This window comes from Scaptodrosophila lebanonensis, unplaced genomic scaffold (assembly GCF_003285725.1).
Source record: "Scaptodrosophila lebanonensis strain 11010-0011.00,11010-0021.00 unplaced genomic scaffold, SlebRS2 tig00000096-arrow-pilon, whole genome shotgun sequence".
In the NCBI taxonomy this organism is placed as follows: domain Eukaryota; kingdom Metazoa; phylum Arthropoda; class Insecta; order Diptera; family Drosophilidae; genus Scaptodrosophila; species Scaptodrosophila lebanonensis.
In genome coordinates, this window is record NW_022060567.1 from 567,926 (window position 1) to 589,111 (window position 21,186).

General features: G+C 41.5%; 1 protein-coding gene across 2 annotated transcripts in view; it reads right to left on the minus strand.

The window, feature by feature from the left end:
- The window catches only part of LOC115627529 (adenylate cyclase type 9), a 71,776-nt gene that overhangs the window by 4,404 nt on the left and 46,186 nt on the right, over nucleotides 1-21,186 (minus strand). Inside the window, exons 1-4 of one of the 2 annotated variants that reach the window (XM_030523230.1) lie at nucleotides 12,402-12,503; nucleotides 6,838-7,115; nucleotides 432-1,598; nucleotides 268-368 (exon numbers count right to left, since the gene is read on the minus strand). In XM_030523230.1, coding sequence (XP_030379090.1) covers nucleotides 268-368; nucleotides 432-1,598; nucleotides 6,838-7,085 — 1,516 coding nt within the window. In that variant the 5' untranslated portion in view covers nucleotides 7,086-7,115; nucleotides 12,402-12,503. Of the gene's footprint in view, nucleotides 1-267; nucleotides 369-431; nucleotides 1,599-6,837; nucleotides 7,116-12,401; nucleotides 12,504-21,186 lie in introns of those variants that run through there. The other variant, XM_030523229.1, reaches the window with a different exon arrangement.

Below are 21,186 nucleotides of genomic sequence, written 5' to 3' on the forward strand. Positions count from 1 at the left end.
ACGAAATAAAACAGTATTTTTTTACTGAAAAAAAAACTAAAAACTAATATTTTGAAAAAGGAGGGAGAAATAATTGCATCTTCAAGGCTAGCACGGGTATCTATAGACCCGTTAGACAGACCCGTAGAGACAATTTGTTTGAAGTATCTGTGATCGATTTTCAAGCTGACGAACTAAACCTCATGATTTTATTACGTATTTATATTTGAATAGATATAATGGGGAGGTGTTGTTCAAATAGGTATAGAGAAACGGTTTGTTGCTTACCAAAAACCTCCTCGCCCTCCTCCAAGTAGTAAGCATCGCCTAGAAAGTTGGAGGTTTCCTCAGAAATATGTACCTGCTCCGGCTTACCCGACGACTCCATTCTGCGAAATAGATAACAGTTAGATATGCAGCTCATGCCTGAGAGTCACAGTAACAGAACTTACTTATTGGCGAGTGTCACATCATTGCTCCACACATCAAATTTGACGCGACGAGTGCCGACGATACCGCAAAGTACTGTTCCCGTATGGACGCCCACGCGCATCTTGACGCCCTCGTGCCGCTGCGCATCGAAACAGCGCATGGCATCGATCATGCCCAGGCCCATTTCGACACAGCAGATGGCGTGATCGGCTTTTGGCTCTGGGCAGCCGGAAACGCAATAGTAGCAGTCCCCCAGCGTCGAAATTTTATGGCAGCCGCTGAGTGTGCAGAGATCGTCGAAGCGCTCGAAAAGGTCGTTGAGAATCTCCACCAGCTGCTCGGCCGTCTTGGTGGAGGACATGCGCGTGAAGCCGACTATATCTGCGAACAGGATGCTTACGTTGTCCATGCTGTGCATGTGAAAGGGTCGGAACAGCGACTTAACATCGTTGGAGACGCGCGGACGCATGTAGTGTGATTCAGCGGGCAAGCGACGATCGCCGTTGGCATCAAGACCGGCATTGCCACTGCCTCCGCCCTCGTTCAGCAACATATCGGCCACTTTCCGGGGCATTACCGAGTGTATCATCTTCTCCTTCAGCTGCTTCTCCATTTCCAGCTGACGACGAACGAGAAGGTTTTGGCCCACTTTCATGAAGGTGCCGCGCATGCGAACCAGATTCATTACCAGCACATGCCCGCCTACCATGTGCACACTACAGTGGGCCAGGATGCGCAGCACAATTATCTTGTAGCTTCCGCTGCCGTTGCTGCTCGTTCCATGGACGGCGCTGCTGCCTATTACCATGTGCGAGACCAGTTCGAATGCAATAGTGTAGCAGATAGCGATGCTGGAGCTCAGCCACACAGGCATTGGTAGGGCGGTGTAGATGAGCAGCACGATCTCGAGACAGATGGAGTAATGTCCCAATGGGCTGAAGGCGCGATCCGTGTACATAAGGAAGGCCAAGGAGGCGGAGCAGATAAGCAACGCAGTTAGGACCGACGTAGACGTGCGATATGTCCTGTAGAGGTCCCAGTGGGTGAAGCACATGAACATGATGATCACCAGCGAGAGCATTGAGAACGATGTCGAAATGGGACGCCAATAGTCCTCGGAGCCGCCATCAATAATAAAGTACAGGAACCAGGTGATTGAGCACAGCAAAATGTAGTATAGTGTGAACCTGTAAGAGACAAGAGAGTCAGGTAATACTCTGCTTAGGTCCAAAACAATGAAGGAGAAGCTGACCAGCAAAAAACTCTAATAGGTATTACCACCCGGAAGAAAACATAGCAAGCATAGCAAGAAATTTCGATCACATAGCATTTATTTAGACGAAATAACCGCACCGAATTGATGAGAGTCAATCAGAGTTCATGATTAATGTACCCAAGTACCTGTCCCCTGACTGGGGCGATACCAGAAATTGCTGGCCCTGATTTGCTTGCAACACACTTTCATTTTGATGTTCATCTTAATCTCCATCCAGCTACTATCTCTCTCTTAATTCCATCGCAGCAGCGGTGGCCACTCGGCAACGGACATTCATACTAATTACGACTGTCCGGTTGGCCGGTTGGTTGGCAACTTTTCATGCCTTATCTAACGCACTGGACTGGATTTCCGTTGCGCGGAAACAAGCGGACTGGGGAGGATTGGGGATGAAAAGGCTGTGTGCGAAACTTTGCTGGGCGGGCTCCGGAGCGAACGTTTTGGTTGCATTCATTAAGCTGTTTGTGCCAGTTCGCATTGAAAGGCAGGCGGGTGGAGGCGTGGGGGCGTGGCAGCGTTGAGGGCGTTGTTGTTTAAATCACATTGCGTGAAAGACTCGGTAAATAAAGGCAAAGGAATTGCCCGCTCTTTGGGAATCTGTGTTCATGTTGTTGTGGTTGCCTTGCCACTGCAGAGCCTGCCACTTGTTATTTATCTGCCTATCTGTGTGTGTGTGTTTGCTGCCACGCCCACGCCCACGCCCATGCCCGTGAACATGTCCATTCCCTCGCTCTCGCCCTCCGCCGTGCAGTGGCAGGACTCCTCAACTTAATGACATTTTTATGTCAGCCAATTAACGTTAATATTCAGCACTCTTTTGGCATTATCCATTTTGTGGGGCTGTGTGGTTGTGTGGTTGTGTGGCAATTATCGCGCACTACAGGCCCAGCCAGTTGGACAGAATCTGCTCCTCTAGCGTCAGCGTCCCATTGAGTGGCCACTTCAATATGCATTCGTTGCCGCTAAGCTCGCTCTGCACCTGCAGTTGTGCCTCTTCCAAAGTCTCATGCTGTCGAAATTGGCAAACAATAATGCGCTTCACGAGGTCCGGGTTGAGCTTCAGGGTTCTCTTCTGCTTATGCCGCCCGTTCTGTTGGGAACCGCTGACCAGCGCTACCAACACCATCGCGAATGCCAACGCAACCGCCACAAGTGAGGCCAGCAACAGGCGCCAAATGGGGCGACGCCACTCAATGCTGTCGAGGAAGCGGGAAAGGAAACGGCGTACACGCAGCACCAAATGCATCTCATCTATTAACCGGAAGACGAGAAAGAGCCAGAAATTCTCGACCAGCAGTCGCTGTAGCTTGTGCGTCCCCTCTGAATACATACGTATCAGGACAATGATCGTGAAGGTGAGGAATAGAATCAACGACTTGGGCGACATAGTGATAGCGACTGTGAAAGGATGAAGCTGCTGAGGTTGGTTGGGATCTATCTAATATATGTGTATGTGAAAACTTATGTATTTTGCGTTTAAATTTCAAAATATAACTGAAAAGGGAACTAGTTAGAATAAGACAAAAGAGATCAGTTTTGAAAGACAAGTGCTGAGAAAATAGGACCACTCGTATATACTATACTATTAGATAGAATACCATAAAGAATGCTGATCGAGCAAACGATGGATTTTCTTAAAACTGACTAATTTGGATAGGAAGTGTAGTTTGTAAAGCTTTGGAGCTGTAGGCAGTAACGATCAAGTTCTAAAGCGGAGATAGAGAAAAGGGGAAATAATAAGATAAAATCGCGTTGCTTAGCAATTAGGAGAGTCTACAGAACAGACAGTTTAGATCGATTTATCTCGCCATGCGGATCAAGAATGTACGAGCATATACTATTCTGCCTGTTACATGCTTTGCACAAATCTAACACACACCTTCAAGAGCACGGATAGAGGGTATATAATTAATATATATGCGCACAGTTCAAACAAATTTCATCGACCCAGCGCTTGTTTACGAGTTATCGCGCGATGAATTTGGTTAATTAGCGATTCTATTTTCGTACGCTGCTGTTGGTGCATCTGCAACCAAATCGAATTAATCAAATGAACTTAATATTATCGCACCAGTTAAGCAGTTTAACGGACGGCCGTGAATGTTCAACGCTCCATGCACTTCAATTAAGTGAGAAGGAAGCAAGGAAGCAAGGAAGCGAGCACTGTCTGCCTGTCCGTTTCAATTTGAAGTTCTCGAGAGCGACAACATCGGACAGTTACATCGTAAAGCACTTATTTTGTATTTTGCGCATTTGGATCGAAATTGTACATATGTTGAGAAGACTGATTGCAACCCGTACGGTTTGGGCCTTTAAGAAGCATTTCGCATAGTCGCCGGACACTTGATTTTGGTTGACAGGCAGACTTGCTATTGCAGCATCACAAAAAAATTCTAATTTTTCATTGAAAAGGGGGTGTAGGGCCCGCTTCAACTCTTTTATACTCTAGTTTTTCTGTGGGAGAGGCGATCTAACAGTCCTCCTAGATCCTTTCGCAGCAGCTGTAAGAGGACGTCTTCTTTCAAACCATTTCGTACCATTTCTCACCGCTTGTGCCTGCTCTCTTTCATCGACTTCTACCTCAGATGGGGGCTGAATTTTACTGTGATGGGAATTTATCATTTAAAAAAAATTCGCATTTCGAAGAATTCGTTCTTTGTTGAGAAAAAAGACTTGTTATGCTTTAGAAATATTTTCGATCAACTACTCAAGAATGTATCATCGAATCCTTTTGGGAATATATAGTAGTGAGCATAAAAATATTAGCAGGACTAAAATCGGATAGAACAAGGGACGTGTGCGTTAGAGAACACGAAGGGAATAGGCAGGAGAGAAGAGAAGGCAGTCATCTCGACTAGCCAGGAAGAAGCTCGACGCAGATATTCGAAAAGTAGAAGATAATCGACTTGAATTCACTCTCCTTCTGTCCTGCTCCATAAATTTATATGAATATTAATGAGTTGACTTTTGGACTCTCAGTTCTATCTTGATCCATAATGGAAGATGTGTGTACTTGTATATCAACTTTTGGGCATTGAACGTGAACGATTACGAAAGGAAATTTGTTCTCAGATGGTCCAAGTTGCTGACAAATTCTAGAGGATGTTTCTATTTGGCAGCAGGATCCATGTTGGCAACTCATAACTAGCACTAGCTTGGTAAAAGCACCAAGTGGTGTCGGTAATTGAAACAAGCATTCATATAAAATTAAAGAGGAAGGAAGACGGTTCTAAAATGACGAAAGGATAAGGATAGCATAGCTGCTCTACTCCAGCGATCGCATATTCTAATCACAATCTGGATTCAAATTTTCCAAGTTGTCTGATTGAAATGGGTGTGGGATTGCAATCGATTGTAGGACGTGGGAAAGCCAATGGCATGGATGTCGAGTCTTGCATGTGTCGCCGACTGTCCTGAAAATTGATTCATTTCCAAATGGCATTGACCTGATGGCTGCAACAAGCGGCCATCATAATGGCGCCCAGGTCGAGTCAAAGACTTCAGCTCCATTGCATCTATGTATGCGTGTGTGTGTGTGTGTGTGTGTGTGTGTGTGTGTGCACGCAGACGTGCATGTGTGAATGCGTGAGCACGCAAAGTGGCCATTTATGGCGGCAATTGCCGCCATCCTGCAGTTCCAAACTAATTTGTGCCCCTCTGCCCCACTGTGCAGCAGTCTCCTTAGGCGCTACACTCACGTGCAACTGCCGTGGCATGCCACGTAGTTGTTCCAGCTGCAGTCAACATTACACGCGAATGCACACACACACACACTCACTCATGCACACTCACTCATGCACACAAACACACACAGACAAAAATAGCCAAATGAAATTGAAAAGGAAGCCAAAAAAGGGGGACAACTTTAGAGATGGGCTACGAACTTGACTAGCTGATGATGATCCTATAAGGAAAGGGAGTAAGAAAAGGTCTTGCCTTGCTAATGTGTTTTTTTGTAAGCTGTTAGGATATTTTAGGAAAGTTCACAACAGCAGCTTGGACTCTATTTGCTAATGAAAATAGGCTCTAGGTAATAATTTAAGCAACTCCATGTACATATCCATTTGTAATCCTTAGCCCGTGCTATACATTTTTAGACACTTTAGAAATGCATGTTCTTTTTTGAGCTAAGGATCAAACAATTTATATCTGATTTTAAACACAACGTTAGCTGAATGTGCTGGAAGCCTATTATTATGCTAACATAATAACTTTTGTTAGCTTAAGATTTGAATTTTGAGTTACCAATTTATAAATAAATAAAAATATAATTACAATTCAGAATATTTCAATTCTTAGAAATTGGCATTCATCAACCAATGCAAGTAATGCTGAGATTCCTACTTTATTTCAATTTATTTGTTACTGAACGATTCTAGAAATAATTCAATGACAATGGCTGCACACTAGTTGTCTGGACTATCGACGTTACACTGCACTATAATGTTCAGAATTTTTGAAACAGGCAGATATAAACCCAATTGAAACGATTGTAGCAAAATACATTGCTATTCATATTATTACCGATTCAAAGCTGAAGTAAAGTTCGACGAGAAAGTTCAAAGGATATGCCAAGCAACTGTTGAGAATTTCAAAATACACAAATCCGCAACACATTTCAAACTTATTCATAATTTAATGATTTATTCAATTGTAAATATATGTAATCTTCTACTTTCTATCTTCAAACAAACAAAAAAATAAATATATTTATTGGATGGAGGGAGCTTCAGAAAAGGTAGCTAGCAAATAATGAGACTTTGAATGAGGAGAATTGCGGAGCGGGATGACAATTACTTTTACCCATCTCTATGGAGAGCTCGGACATAGTGGATGAGTCATGTGCTGTTCCTTGGTTTCGAATGATTCCTTCAGGCTTACATTGGAAGCCAATGCCATTGCAATTGAGCACATATAACATAGTATATTGGCCACATGTGGCCTGCGGCGATGCACATGCTCGTATAGCTTCAATCGTTTCTGAACCATTGCCATCGATTGGCGCAGAAAGGCAAACCGAATGCAAGCGTCGTTGCCAAAACCAAATGCCGCACAAAGCGCGCATCGAATACGGTTGAGTGGAGAGAAAATAGTAATCTAAGCTGAAATCCTTCCCCTTCCCCCTCCCCCTGAAACACTTAGACACTCACCTGTATCGCATGCGCTCGTGTGGAAAGACGCTGGCCTGGTACTGCTCCTCAAGCACGGGCGAATCGAATTTAGGATCCAGCCAGGACTGGGATGCGGCGCGCTCAAAAGCCACCGGCAACATGACGCTGCAGCACGAATGGCGACGGCCAGTTTGACTTAGATAGGTTTGGATATGCGGTGCCAGGGCGATTTGAATGTCATCGGTGGAGCTGGCGCGACTATCGTTGACTAGAACGCCCGGTGGCATGGCGGAAAAGCTTACCGACTGACGACGCGACTGCAACGAGAGAGAATAGGGAAAGAGCCAAAGGTGAGAAGAGAAAACATGTTATGGAATGTGGCACGTTCTTGGAGGAGCTGAATGTGACTCCACTTAAAGGTCAGCTCATGAATCAGAATAATATGCTCATTCGGACTATACTACAATCTAAGATATTCTCTGTAAAACAAATGATGTAAGTATTTCATACGGAGTCAATAGACTATGTATAAAGTGATATTTAATAAAAAAAAGAAGCATATTCAATCAATATATATATAAGCCTTATGACCACACGATTTGGATTAGAACATAAACCGCTTATACTTGTATATATTTATGTTTTTTACAAGAACAAGCTAAAAATTTACCTGCTCTTAATTCTAAGTATCAGACAACACATCTTTATTCCTCCATGGACATGGGCCGCGGACTATTCATATATACTTTACTGTTCCGCACTATCTTATCTGCCTTTAGAATGTATATTTTACCTATTTTGCATTTTCTCATTCATGCTTAAGTTCCTGGTGCACAACCATCAGATTTGACTACAACATTCTCAGTATGGAATTTGGTTCCCATATCTTTATAAGCCACAACCAAGTTATCCATAGAAAATAATTTTTCTAACACCTATCGTTCATATGACAACTATATGTGTATGATATAGTGATCTGAGGTGGTCCGTCGCGACATAAATATTATTTGTGTCCGTTTAAAGAAAACGTCGACGCAAAGTTTCGTCGCGAAAGCGCCAAAAAACTGTGGGAAGAGTAGTGTTTAACAGACAGGTGGACATCGCTTTGAGAATATGTATCTGTAACGTACAAGTATGGTCTAAAATGGTGGTGAATTGGTAGGAGAAATGTCTCCTACTGGGTGCTACCAACCCTACTATTATACTTTTCAGCGCAGGGTTAACAATTAACTTAGCAAGCTTGCCGAGCTAACTGCTGCGATTATCATCCTGTTCCTTCAACTATTGGTGCACCTGCGATGTGGGTTATATATGAAGAAGAGGACAAATTTTAAAAGTGCGTTCACAGCCCACAAAATGTGCAATTACTTGTATAGTATATTTGTTAGCAGTTAACCAGTTCAGTTGATGGCTATAAATTGGTTCGGCGCATGGGTAAGAGGGAATAGTTGCTGTGGTTCTAAAGTTCACTTCGACCCGTTATGCTGATAATAAAATAGAAACATATACGCGTATGTATGGTTTATGGAAACCACTACGCTGTACTCTATAGCGCTCTGGGTGGAGGATATCGACAGCTATTCATGTTAATATTATTTTCTGTACTGATTGCTGCTCTAAGATAAGAAAACTTTTGAACTATTATAATCTATCTAATTGTTTATCGTTGAACAAAATTGCACACTTACGTTCTTAGCTCTTTTAAAAATAGAGTCATTATGAAGCGTTAGGAAAAATCAAAATATAAGTTGAGTTGAGTTCCTGTTTCAATAAAAAGGGAGAAGTTTAAGTTGAAGTTTATAAGACAGGGAGCGCCCTTCCAAATCTTAATTGCTTTTGTAAGTTATTTAAAATATACTTGTAGACTTAGTAGAAACTATCTAATTAAGCCCCCTCGATAATTCCAATTATATCAATAGAAGCGGCTGCAGGACGTGATATTCAAATCTTATTCTCTGTTATTTGCAACTCTATGGAAAGGAGAAGTTTAAAAAAAGCACCCTTCAAAGTGTTAGTTGCTTTTGTAAGTTATTTAAGCCCCTCGATAATTCCAATTATATCAATAGAAGCGTCTTCATCGATTATGGAGGTAAGGACGTGATATTCCAATCGTATTCTATAAAGTATTATTTGCAACTAAATAGAGAGGAGAACTTTAAAAGACAAGGAGCGAGCTTCCAAATGCTAGTTGCTTTTAAAAGCTATTTAAAATATAGACATACTTGTAGTAGAAACAATCTATTTAAGCCCCCTCGATATCCCCAATTATATCAATAGAAGCGTCTTCATGATATTCAAAGCGCAATTCGTGCAAACGGAGTCCGACTATTAGGTTTTTGGGAAGAAGCATGATGCAGATTAGTGTTTTCATTTAAATTTCGTTGTAGCTCGGTGCGTGCGCCTCCAAGTATGCAATGGCACTGCACCACACCACATTTTGCACAGATTTCATAATGCCAAGGACCTCACACACACACACACACCCACACACACACACACACACACACACACTCACAGTGTAGCTACTGGATATGCATTTTCCGCACGTCCTTCATCTTTTGCCATTTGCGAGCCAGTTGGTGTTTCTGTTCGTTGTCCGTTGTTCTTGCTGTTGTTGTTGTTGTTGTTTTTGTTTTTGTTAAAGTTGTAACTGGGTCAATGCAAGTTGGGCAGGTCGCGTTTTTGTTTTTGCCTTCGATTCATACGCCTGCCTACCGCTACAAAGCGCTACAAGTTTGCCAGAGCTGATGTGAATGCTGACGTTGACGTCGACGCTGAAGCCGACGCCGAAGCCGACGCCAACGTTGGGGGGAAGCAGGCGTTGACCGTGTACCTGACTTGTTCAGTGGCTAAGTGGCTCGGAGACTGTAAAGCTGTGGCGCTGACTGACTCGCTGACTCGCTGGCTGGCTGACTGACTTGCCCATCATCGCGTATAATCTTGAGATCATGACAACCTGATAAGCCACAAAAGCTGGAGCGAATCTTTCACAAATTGCGCATACGCCGCGTAGCCGAAAATAGCTTCGCTCACCACTTAATAGTCCTAATGAATCTTTTTACGATGTTGTTATCGCGACGCGCACGTCACGCGACTTAACGCTGCTCGTCTTTGCCAAGCGCGTTGATTTTGGGCCAGGCCAACAATCTTATCGCCGTGCAAATAGGCTTAAGAAGCTCCGACTACTCCGACTAGACCATACATAGTTGGCCTTTTTATCTAAAATAACAAGGGCCGCAAGCAAATGCCGCGCGTAGGGTGCAGAGTGCAGCGTTTTGCGACAGTAGAGGACATCGCATCAAGTCTTATAAATTATTGCACATCAATCACACATAGACGCATATGCTCCCAAAAATTTGGTACGCCCACACGCTAAAAAAATACAAATGAAATCGCTAATTCAATAATAAAAGACCTCCATATATTCCGTTTCATTAGAAGTCGCTAAAAACTGATGCCAAAAATAGACTGCTGCAAAAATATTTACATAAATATAACCGAAAGAAATAGCAGTCGCCAATAGTAGAGCCAACCAAGAAACGAAAGTTATTAACGATTTGCCGGCTCATTAGCGTTGGCAGCATCAAGTGCAGTGTAATTAGAAATTTTGACAGCCATGTCAAGCGACAAGGATTCGTGTTGAGAGCGAGAGTGAAGGCGCATTTCATTTACAACCGATTCCGCTCAATATTCCGATTCGGCAGGCAAAGCCTACTCCTAATTAACGCTGAAATTCGAAATTTTGTTTTTGGCAACTGAACGATTTACGTTAATCCCCAAAACCCCACTCTCCAAATTAAGTTGTAGTGTGTCGTTAAATCGATTTGGCTATACGTGTAAAAAACACAATTACAATTGAATTTAAATTTTTAAAGTGGAAAAAAAGGTTAGAACAGGCCAACATTTTTATTTTCAGCAATAACTCCTTTTATGGGTAGAATTCATCATCATTAAAAAGTTTTTTTTATTTATATGAATAGCTTAAGATGTGGAGTCTGTGATTGGAAAACATGAAAGAACAAACTATAAGCTTACACAGGACATGATTTCTGGTCTTCTACTTATATTCGATTTGATGACAACACCCAAAAATCGACATTGCTTTATAAATCATGGACACTTTTTTCGCAATTCCATAAAGTTTACTAATATTTCCATTTGGCTTACTTAGAACTTTATTCTCTTTCTTTTTAAGTTCTTGTGTATTTGGCACAATTGTTCCTCATAATATTTTTCTTATGGTCCAATCCCTAATCAAAAATCATGACTACTTTTAGCTCGCAAGTTAGAAATTGCAATCTCAACCTAAATAATTGCCTGAAATCATATAATTAAACCTATTTTCTATCAATCATATCTGAATAGCTAAAAAAAGCTACGCCTTTATATTGTTAACAGATCCCAATCCCACTTGATTTTAATAATTAATAATTAAAAGTGTTTTCCCAACCGCGCTAAAAATAACAAAGCGTACCATTATCATTTGTACGTGTGTTATTGCTCAGAAATAATCGAGTATTAATTGTCTATAAGCATAACATATTATTACTTCCATAAAACTATTAACACGTTGGTTAGTATCAAAACAGCAATATCAGTTTTTGTATGTAAAACATTCTATGTATATAAATCAAAATATAGTTCAGAATAGGATTAAAAGAAAGTCTGAAACATGCCAACTATTTTGAAATATGGGCCGCTTGTATTATTATTATTCAGATAATTCTTCATTAAGATAAATCGTGTTATGTTGAGTGAAAGGACATTATTTTACACTTGAAGTTAAATTGAATTGCCTGAAGATAGGTCCTGCGTACTTCCCTTGAAATCTGGCGCTCAGTTAAAATTTGGAAAAAAATGTGCTGTAGGCAGAGGGCCGTAGGCAACAGGTGGCCCCAAAAGCTTAATAGTGCTGCCTATTTCCAATTCTCTGCCTCTCCCTCCCTTTGTGACTGGCATTTGAAATATCTTGCGCAAGTTTTTTGATGTTTTTTTTTTCATATTGCGATTTGTCCGTTTGCCTATGCGTTCGGGTGTCCTTCCGTTCTTCCCCTTCTGCTTCTGTCCCTTGGTTGGCCAAACTTTGCCACAATTCGAGCCAGAGCCTTTGATAAACTTTGCACAAATGGGTTTCGAGTACATGGATGAAATGTACGTGCATGTGAGTGAGTTTTTACTTTTGATTCTTTCTTCTCTCTTCCGTTTGCTCCGCTTTGTTCCCTTTTTGCTGCAAATAGTCGAGTGTGTGGTCGGCCATTGAGTGGAAAATGGCGAGTGGAGATGAACATCATCATAATCATCATCATCAGCATCATCGTCATCAGCGCGACACGTGCTTAATGTGCAACTCATGTGAAAGGGGGCGCATAAAAATCAACGCTTTGCGCCAATAATTAAAAATTAAAGTGCAAAACTGACGGGCAATGGCGATGCAACTGCGAGCGACGAACGATCGGTCTGGATTATAATTACCGACACGACGGTTGAGGAGCGGTTGAGGGTGCGGTTCGTGGTTTGTGGGTTTTTTCGGGGGCGTGCGTCTTACATACATACATACTCGTACATAGTACATAATATATAAATAAATGTGTAGTCGTACATACCGATTATTTGTGCGCGAGCACGCCAGAACATCGAGGCAAACATTTCGAAAATATCAAATGAAGCAGAACCCAAATGTTCAATGAATTCAAATTTAAAACGCGACAACAGCAACTGAAGCAGCAGCACCAGCACCAGCAGCAAAAATAATAGCGATACCAATAACAATAACCAAAATACCCAGTTCTGTTCGGAACGGCAGCGAAGCGTATTTGTAAATTTGATTTGCAATTGAGGAATTGTAGAATTCCGCACAAGATTTTGTGGCTCATAACATTTTCGAGTATTCGCAATTCTTGAATTCGTTGTTGCTTCTCTTTTGTATTTCTATTTGATTTATTCCAATTTCTTGATTTTGATTTATTGTAATTTAAGGCATAAATAAACAACACACAGCACCTACACACACACACACACACACACGCGCGCGCACGGCAAAAAAAAACAACAACAACAACAATGATAATAACAATAATAATAACAACAATAATGGCCACAACAGGCAAGACGCTCGACGTTCGACGTTCGCCGCTCAACACTCGACGATGACACGACGGAACTGATTTGAATTTTTCTGTGCACATTACCGGCGCTTCAGGCGGCAACGATGACGATGACGTTGACGTTGACGTTGCCGTTGCCGTTGCCGTAGCGTCGCAGTCAGTGCTGCCGCTGCTGCTGCTGCTGTCAACGCCTAATCACAGTTGTTAGCTGACTGAGCGTCCAAACAGCTGACAGGCGTGCAAACAGCCGTCAAGATACAAGAGTCCAAGGCATACACAGCTTTGGTGCAAAACTGAGCGGTCGGCTTATCGACGCGTGGTGCGTGGCGGCGTCTCTGTCGCCGTCGCCGTCACCGTCGCTGTCACCAGCACCATCACCATCACCATCGTCTCTGATAAGCAACGCCGACGCTCAGCGTCGCAGCGACGATGCGCAGGTGCGCGAGCTTGAAGCTTGGCGCCGATAAAGATCGCTGGCGCATGTCTCTTTTGATGTGGCGAACGCCTCACGGAGTGTGGCTTTGTGTGGCCTTGACAGTTGAAAATAAGTAGGTGGGTGTGTCTGCCAATGGACCTAGCTCAAGGAAAATAGAGCCATGTCCACCGCTCTCCCACCCACCCACACACACACACACACACTTGGCCAGTTCGACCCTGCTGCGACACTTCCACACTCCCACATTCCTCCCACTAGCCATGTCTTTTGCTGTCGATTCTTAAGTATAAATAGAAAATGCCGCCTGGCATTTTTATTTTGTTTAAACTGATAAGATAAGCGATAGCGAACAGGGAGCGAGCCGCACGTCGCGGCCGATTTTTGCTTTGCTAGCCCAGACACAACTTTTGACAACGCTCCGAACTGCCATGAACCGAAAGTTATGATTAGAGTGCAAAAAGTGCACGAAATCGGACAACATTTCAGAATATTTGCAGTGGCTGGATTGGGGTTTGTCCGACAAAGAGAAATAGAGAGAGAGAGAGAATGAGATAAAGGTTGAGAATTATTTGTTTATTTCTTAATGCGCACTTGAATAATTGAAAAGGTATTTAGGTGCATGCTCTACCAATTAGAGGGTGTTCTATTGGGAGATTATAAGCTATTGCTTGTGAAATTAATTTGATTTGGGAAATCTTGCCAACCACACTCTCTCCCATGCAGACGTTAGAAGGTCCGTAAAGATTTTTGCCTAATACTTGTATTAAAGAAGTTAATAATACAACTTCTTAGCTCAACTTCATTTACTTTGCACCTTCGATTAATTGTTATTCCCTAACTACTCTCTATTATGTGTAAATGAATACAAGTATTTTGTCAGGCAGGCTCGATGTCTAGGCACAGACAGATGTTATAAATAACTCTCTTTCGAGTTTATTAGTTTATTCATATTTTATTCTCATTTGTGTTGTGATTTAACTTAATTCATTAAATTATTAATCGTCTTGAGAGGCTATTTGACGGCTTAACTGATTCTAGATTTGCTTCACATCTGGCATTGAAAACAATTCAGTCACCAGGAAAAACAGCGTAATATAGAGATGATATGTTGGTTAAACTATATTGCAGATATTGCATTGTAATGTGTAGAGTCTTTTGTGAGCAAATAAGAATACAAGGATTCAACAATAAATGAATCTGAACCCAATTATGAAGGATTGAAGATGTTTGTTATATATTTTAATCTTTCCCAAATGCAAATACCTGCTGCTTACCCTGAAATATAAACAGCTTAAGCTCACCGCCTTCTATCGCTAATCTACAGTTTTTGCTCGCTTCCCCACCCTTTTTAGCTCGCTAATGTAGGCCAGCTAAAGGGCCAGCACGTAAAGCCTCTTACGCGTTTTGGCTGTTAGTTTTGCAACAATAGAACCTATCGCTAAGCTATAGAGGGTGTACCAAAATAATGAACTGTTTAATCATCTTACATTGTTGTAGACTGTAAGCTAAAGTTGGGAGTTGTGCATTTGAGGCACTGATTCATCAGCCCTATGACCTGCTACCTCTTCAGCTGCCGTAAGCGGAGCTAATTAATGACTAAAGCAATACTGCAACTGTTGATTGCTACGAGCAGTTTTCAAACAACTGCGGCCCACATAATGGAAATTTGAGAGCCCATTTAATTACGCTGCATGCAATGCCCCCCTCTCTGGAGAGCTGGCATTATTCCCATTTATTCTGCCAGCTGACAGCTGAATGGAGAATTTCAATAAGCACCTAGTTAGCTCGGCTGTTATTTTTTATTGCTCCTCCAGCACCAGCTAGTTAAGTGCCAAAATACATATTTCGACTCGAATGGAGTACGAATGCAAGCAGTTGGCTTAGCCATCTCAGGGCAAGGGTCAATCTGCAGGTAGCAGGTAACAGGTATCAGGTAACGGCTGGCAGCTGGCAGCAGGAAATTGGAATTGTTATACTAACAAATCGTATTTCAAATATTTGTATTTCTTTAATTAAAGCTCATGCTCAGGTAGACTCATCAATTTGGCGGCGGCTAAATTCAAAGCAGTTGCCGTCAAGAAGTTGCCTGAATATTAATTAACGACAATTGCAACAACAATGACAACAACAACAGCTAAAAGAACGATAGCTATAACAGCAACAGTTATCAGAGCAGCGACAAATTGTGAAAATGCAAGCCGAATAAATAAATGGATATACTTTAATAACGGCTGCAAAAACAAATACCAAAATATTATTGCCACATCAAATGTGGCCAAATGAGATGTCGATATGTTGGCCAAAGCTCACACATATTATCACATATTTTTGATGAATATGTTATGACCAAAAATACATAAATATAACAAACATGCGGACACATTCAAATACTTTGGCTTACCGCCAGAAAAGAAAACTTTATGGACATTAAATGCGAAACGTTGTCACATTCTTAGATTTTCTAAAATCTCAATAACAATTTATTGTTTGTCACATTATACGAGCAAATATAGTATGTACATTATAATATACTTGTACATTTATTTGCTAATTGACACACAATCACTAGCATTCTCGTTTGCGAGTCAATTTAAATCAGAAAATAATAGTTTAGAGCACACAAAATGTGCAAATATGAAAATGTGATGCCAAGGAAGTGGCCAGGGGTCAACAAATTTTGAATTTGCATTATAAAAGCATTAGGGGTTCTCATAATCGGCTTACTCGTATCGATTTCTAGGTGTTTGGTTGACCTGCTTCTATTATGAAAATAGCTTAGATAATCATATATATAATCATATAAATATACATAGAAACTATTTACACTGGCTTTAGTTGGCGTTATCTTGGCGGACAAATGATCAAGTAGTCGAAAAAAAGACATATTCAATCAGACTGGTATTAATTCTGAGTATTACATGACTGGCCCACTAATTGCTGATTGATTAATAACTACAAAATCGTTGCGAAAGGATTAAATACAGATTAGCATACTTTACACCTGCGGCGCAAGTGTACTTCTTCGTAGTAAGGTTCATTAAAACTTTACTAAAATTTCGATGTATTCTTTTTGACAATGATAATTTTTTATATTAAACTAGCATTTCTTTATGTTAAATGTTCAAAAAGATGCTTGAAAATCGATTTTATGGCCAGATTGTTTTCTAGCTACCGGTAATTTCAATATGGATGCCGACTGGATTGGAATTTTATTTTATTTTTTAAAAGTTTTCACATCCTTTCGACCGAATTGATGAAGTTTACGTTTGATTATTAAGACGACTATTGTTTATCCGACGTTAATATAGGTATATACGCGTTAAAAAAGCCTTACTTTGTGTTTAGTACAGTCTGGCTTAGATTTGATCGAATGTAGCGTGTAACAGAGACTTAGTCTTAGACATAGTCTATTGACATGGCGCATGTCACTGCTTGTATTGCAATTTTTTCGCCCTTGGAAAATGTCTGTTTACTGCCGGAGTTGGCTAAAAAAGAAGAACAATAGTGTGTTCTATTTGGTTAGAATATTACTGAAATCGGCAATCAAAAATCAGTTTTGGTCAATAGCTTCAAACTTTATCAAAAATCTTGTTATCAGAAGACCTCTATTGAATCATTATATTTGTAAATGTATATAGGAACCTATCAAACTATTTAGTCATAAAACATCAATTAGTTTAGGTTCACTTTTTCTTACTATCAATGTAACTTTGAAATGTAATTTAAATTAAAGAGCTGGAAAGGCAGTGCAAAGGAAATTTGCGAAGACAAATAAGCCTCCAACAGAGTAAATGGCATTGACGAAATGGCAAAAGAAGGAAAAATGAAGGCGCCAATACGATTAGATTGCGGCCTTACTAGCGGGTGCCAAAGCGGAAGCGGAAGTGCATGCTGCGGCCTGGTACTCGTAAATGTGGTTTTTGGTCAAGAACCCCAGAGCAGTGGTAGCCATGGACGAAGTGTTTGCGCTGCAGCCAACGGACAGCTGCATCCATTGTACTGTCCTTGCTCGCACAAACACACACACGCACCCGATATTGAAAAGGGTCAAAGGCAATGTTGGAGGTATACGTAGTCGTAGCTCGCCATTGTGTGAGTGCGTCAGGATGACGCCAAAGTGTAAATAAGCACTTACATTTTTAATGAATATACATAATGCTCTCTCTTACACGCACACGCACTCACACATGGCTTTTGGGCAGAGCCAATATGGAGAGCTGCACTTAGAGAAACAAATATTGAATAGTATTGATATTCTGACAAATATTGTTGTCATATCGATCTAAGTACGAAATCTATATACATATTTAAATATATACTTTATTTTGAATTATTTATAAGTATTTTCGAAATTATTTAATAATTCAATTATTTCAACTTACGATTAACTGTCCCCCAATAAACTTGTTTATTGAATTAAATTTGTGGTTTTCATTTAAATTGTTTAAAATTTCCACAACTAATAAGAAATTATGTTTTATTTACGTTTAATACCGAATCGTTGCACTGATAGAGGGATTGGTAGTATGCGCGTATCAAAAGATTAACTTTTACTTTAGTAATTGTTGCTAGTTAGACTTTGTTATGCTTGGATTTGGATTCTCCGCTGGGCAAACCGTCTTCGTCTTTCTCTGAATGTAGGGCATAAAAGGATGACACTACTACTGGACTGCCTGACTGCTGAAGTGGTTGCCTGCTTGTCTGCCAGCCTGCCTGCATGACTTCCATTGCGTCAAGTGGACAGCAGCAATTTTTGAAAAGTACGCTGCTTCAGCATCAGCTAGCAACTGCCAAGTGTCCCTCCCCTCACAATATGTGTGTGTGAGCCACAATTGACAAATTGACAGGAGCCCCCGAAATTGTGCGGAACTTGCAATCAAACTAAATGCATTATAATGTGGAACAAAGTCCGGCCATTTGATATAAGCCCCCAAACTTGCCTCATCTACTTAAGTGTGCATGCACGACTGGGCGGTATGGGGGCTGGTAGCGGGACAGGAACGAGAACGGGAACAGGAGGAACGTCGTTATTATTGAAAATGCACGAGTAATATATGAAGAAAGTGGGAAAAGCCGTTATGGCAGAAATGCCAATGTGGCAGGCAGACAACATGAGAAAACGTGCACACGACATGAAGGCCTTGCCAGTGCAGCAACAACAACAACAACAGCAGCAGCAGCCAACTGCGACGGCAGCAGCAGCAACAGCAGCTGAAAAACAAATACACACAACTAATATACTAAGTACAAGAAAATAATGCGAGCCAGAGCAAAAATTTATAACAATAATAATAATAAACCGAAATATAATCAAGTCAAAAGACAAGCGCACTCATACACACACACACACACACACACTAGCACATACACATATACTCGTTTACATACATATGCACTTTTATGCTTGTATAAGCTGTAAATCCGTCGGCCGCCGCACGGCAACAATGTCGAGGACATGGGCCGCCGTCTCTCCAGCGCCATCATCATCGCCTCCATTGTCGCTTGCATGCCAAATGAAAGGCAAGCGAAAGCAAAAGCAGAGGCAAAGGCAAGTCAATAAACAGAGGCACTCACACACACGTACATACATACTTACTTGTAGATACGAAAAGAGCAAGAGACTTGTGCTAAGGAATGGATCGGAACAGAACAGAACAGAAGAGAAGAGAACGGAGCGGTGCGGTGCGTTGCGGTGCTGTGGGAAGGGACCAAACGAGGGGCAGACTGTCGCAGGCTGCGCGACGGTCGCACACAAACGAAACAATGCAGCGGCAACAACAACAACAACAACAACAATAACAACAGCAACAACGACAACGACAGTGTCGGCACTAAGACTTTGACACACAAAAAATAAAAAAAAAAGACAGGAAAATTATACATAATAAGCCAAAGAAAATAAAGCGGAAAATCAATTTTAAAGCGTTTCTCAGTGTCAATGTCAGTGTCTCAATGTTGCCACTGTCCGTGACACCGCCAGTGGAGGCGAAGCGGTGGCGAAACGGAGGCTGTGGAGCAATGCCAGCGCCAACAAAATGGCGGCTGGCGGCGGTCGTGTTTTAATGTCGCGCTGCAAAGTATGCAATGAAAAATTTAAAACGCAATACAATCACAAAATGGGGGGAGCTGTGCGAAGTCGGCAGTTGACGACAAGCTAATGAAGCAAATTGGCAACGGGCGACAACGGGAGACGGCGAAATCAAATGGTACATTCAACTACAGTAATTGCCGAAAACACGCACACACACACATACTTGTACACTGTATAATTTGTTGCGTTCATTTCAGCTTTTAGCAGATACTTGTTTTTTATTTATTTCTTTACAGAACTCAAGTCGCTCAAGGAACGTACTCAAAATCGAAGCAGATGAAAAAATACAATTTATGTGATCAAACTGAAATGAAAATTGTAGATACGTTTTTTTTAACTAAAAGATTTGATAAAATGTCGCTACAATAAGACACTGAAATCTATTCTGATATCTACAGATCGACTTCACCATTATTTTATAATGCTTTCTGCGTTCGTTTTTCATTTTAGTTTTATTACAGAATGTAATTAAAATTTGCATGTAATAGTGAATATTCTATGCTAACGACTTTTCCTTTTTATGTACAAAACAAGAACAGTCGTCATCAAATTCCAGCATTCTAAATAAAAGGCGACAACGGATGTTAAATACAAGTATGTATGCAAAGGCTGAAGCGCATCCAACTCATTCTAAATTTGCCGTTCCATAAGCTGAGCGACGTTTCATCCTCCTGTCATGCAGTTTTTTCCGCTCTTAATTTACAAAACATTCAGGATAACTCATTGCAATTTAAACTTGGGAAACCATCTATATATACATGCATATGAGAATAATTATAAAAACAATCATAGCGTTCAGGTAATGAAATAATGAATGTCCTTAAAAATATGTTGCACTTTTGAATTTGAGTGGAATACGTCTATTATTTCATAATAAATTGTATTTTGCTGACAGATTTGATTGTTTTGTGTCTAACGCATACGACTATATTCACACACTCGCCCACTGACAGACTTACGCACACCAGCACACACACACGTACTGCCTGCGGGCGCTGTGGCATTTCCGTTTGTGTCATGCTTGCGCACTTCCGTTCATCGCGCTTCATTGCACTTTTGCTAGGAGGCGGGGAGCGTGGCGGGGCAGAGCAGAGTCACTTTTCTTTTAGCTTCGTCGCACACATACGCATCTGCACACGCATACACATGCACTTGCACATGCCCGCCCGCACACGCATTCATGCAAAATTGCGTGTGTTTTTTTCTGGGCTTGTAATTGAATATGCTTGCCAAAATCGCTCATCATCATCTTCATCTACTCGTACATACTGATTGTGAGTGTGTTTGTGTTTTGCCCTCAGCCTTAATGCGTTAAAAGGTTTGCCATTTTTATATCTAAAACGGGCTGCCACTCTACCCCTTACCGCTTCACATTCCCGCTCTGTCACTTTCCTCTCGATTTGATTTTCATATTTAATGCATTTTGATGGCGCCCACAGTTGCGCGTCTCTGCTCCTACTGCTGCCACTGCCCCTCCCCCACCATTGCCACTGCCACTGCCACTGCTTTAGAGCATACGCCTGCACCTGGCACTGTCACGTGCCGCCACTGTCAGTGCCACTACCACTGCCACTGCCATTGGCGCTGCCTCTGCATTGTGACGAAGGCTTGGGGCATCCAAGCCCCAAATTCTTGCTAAATGCCTCGCCATGCCCTGAGCTGTCGCTGTTATTGGCGGCGCTAAGCGCTGCCAGGCACGCATTGATGAGCGTTTCGGCATTTCTATAACCTATAGGTCGAAGCGTTTGTTCGATCTG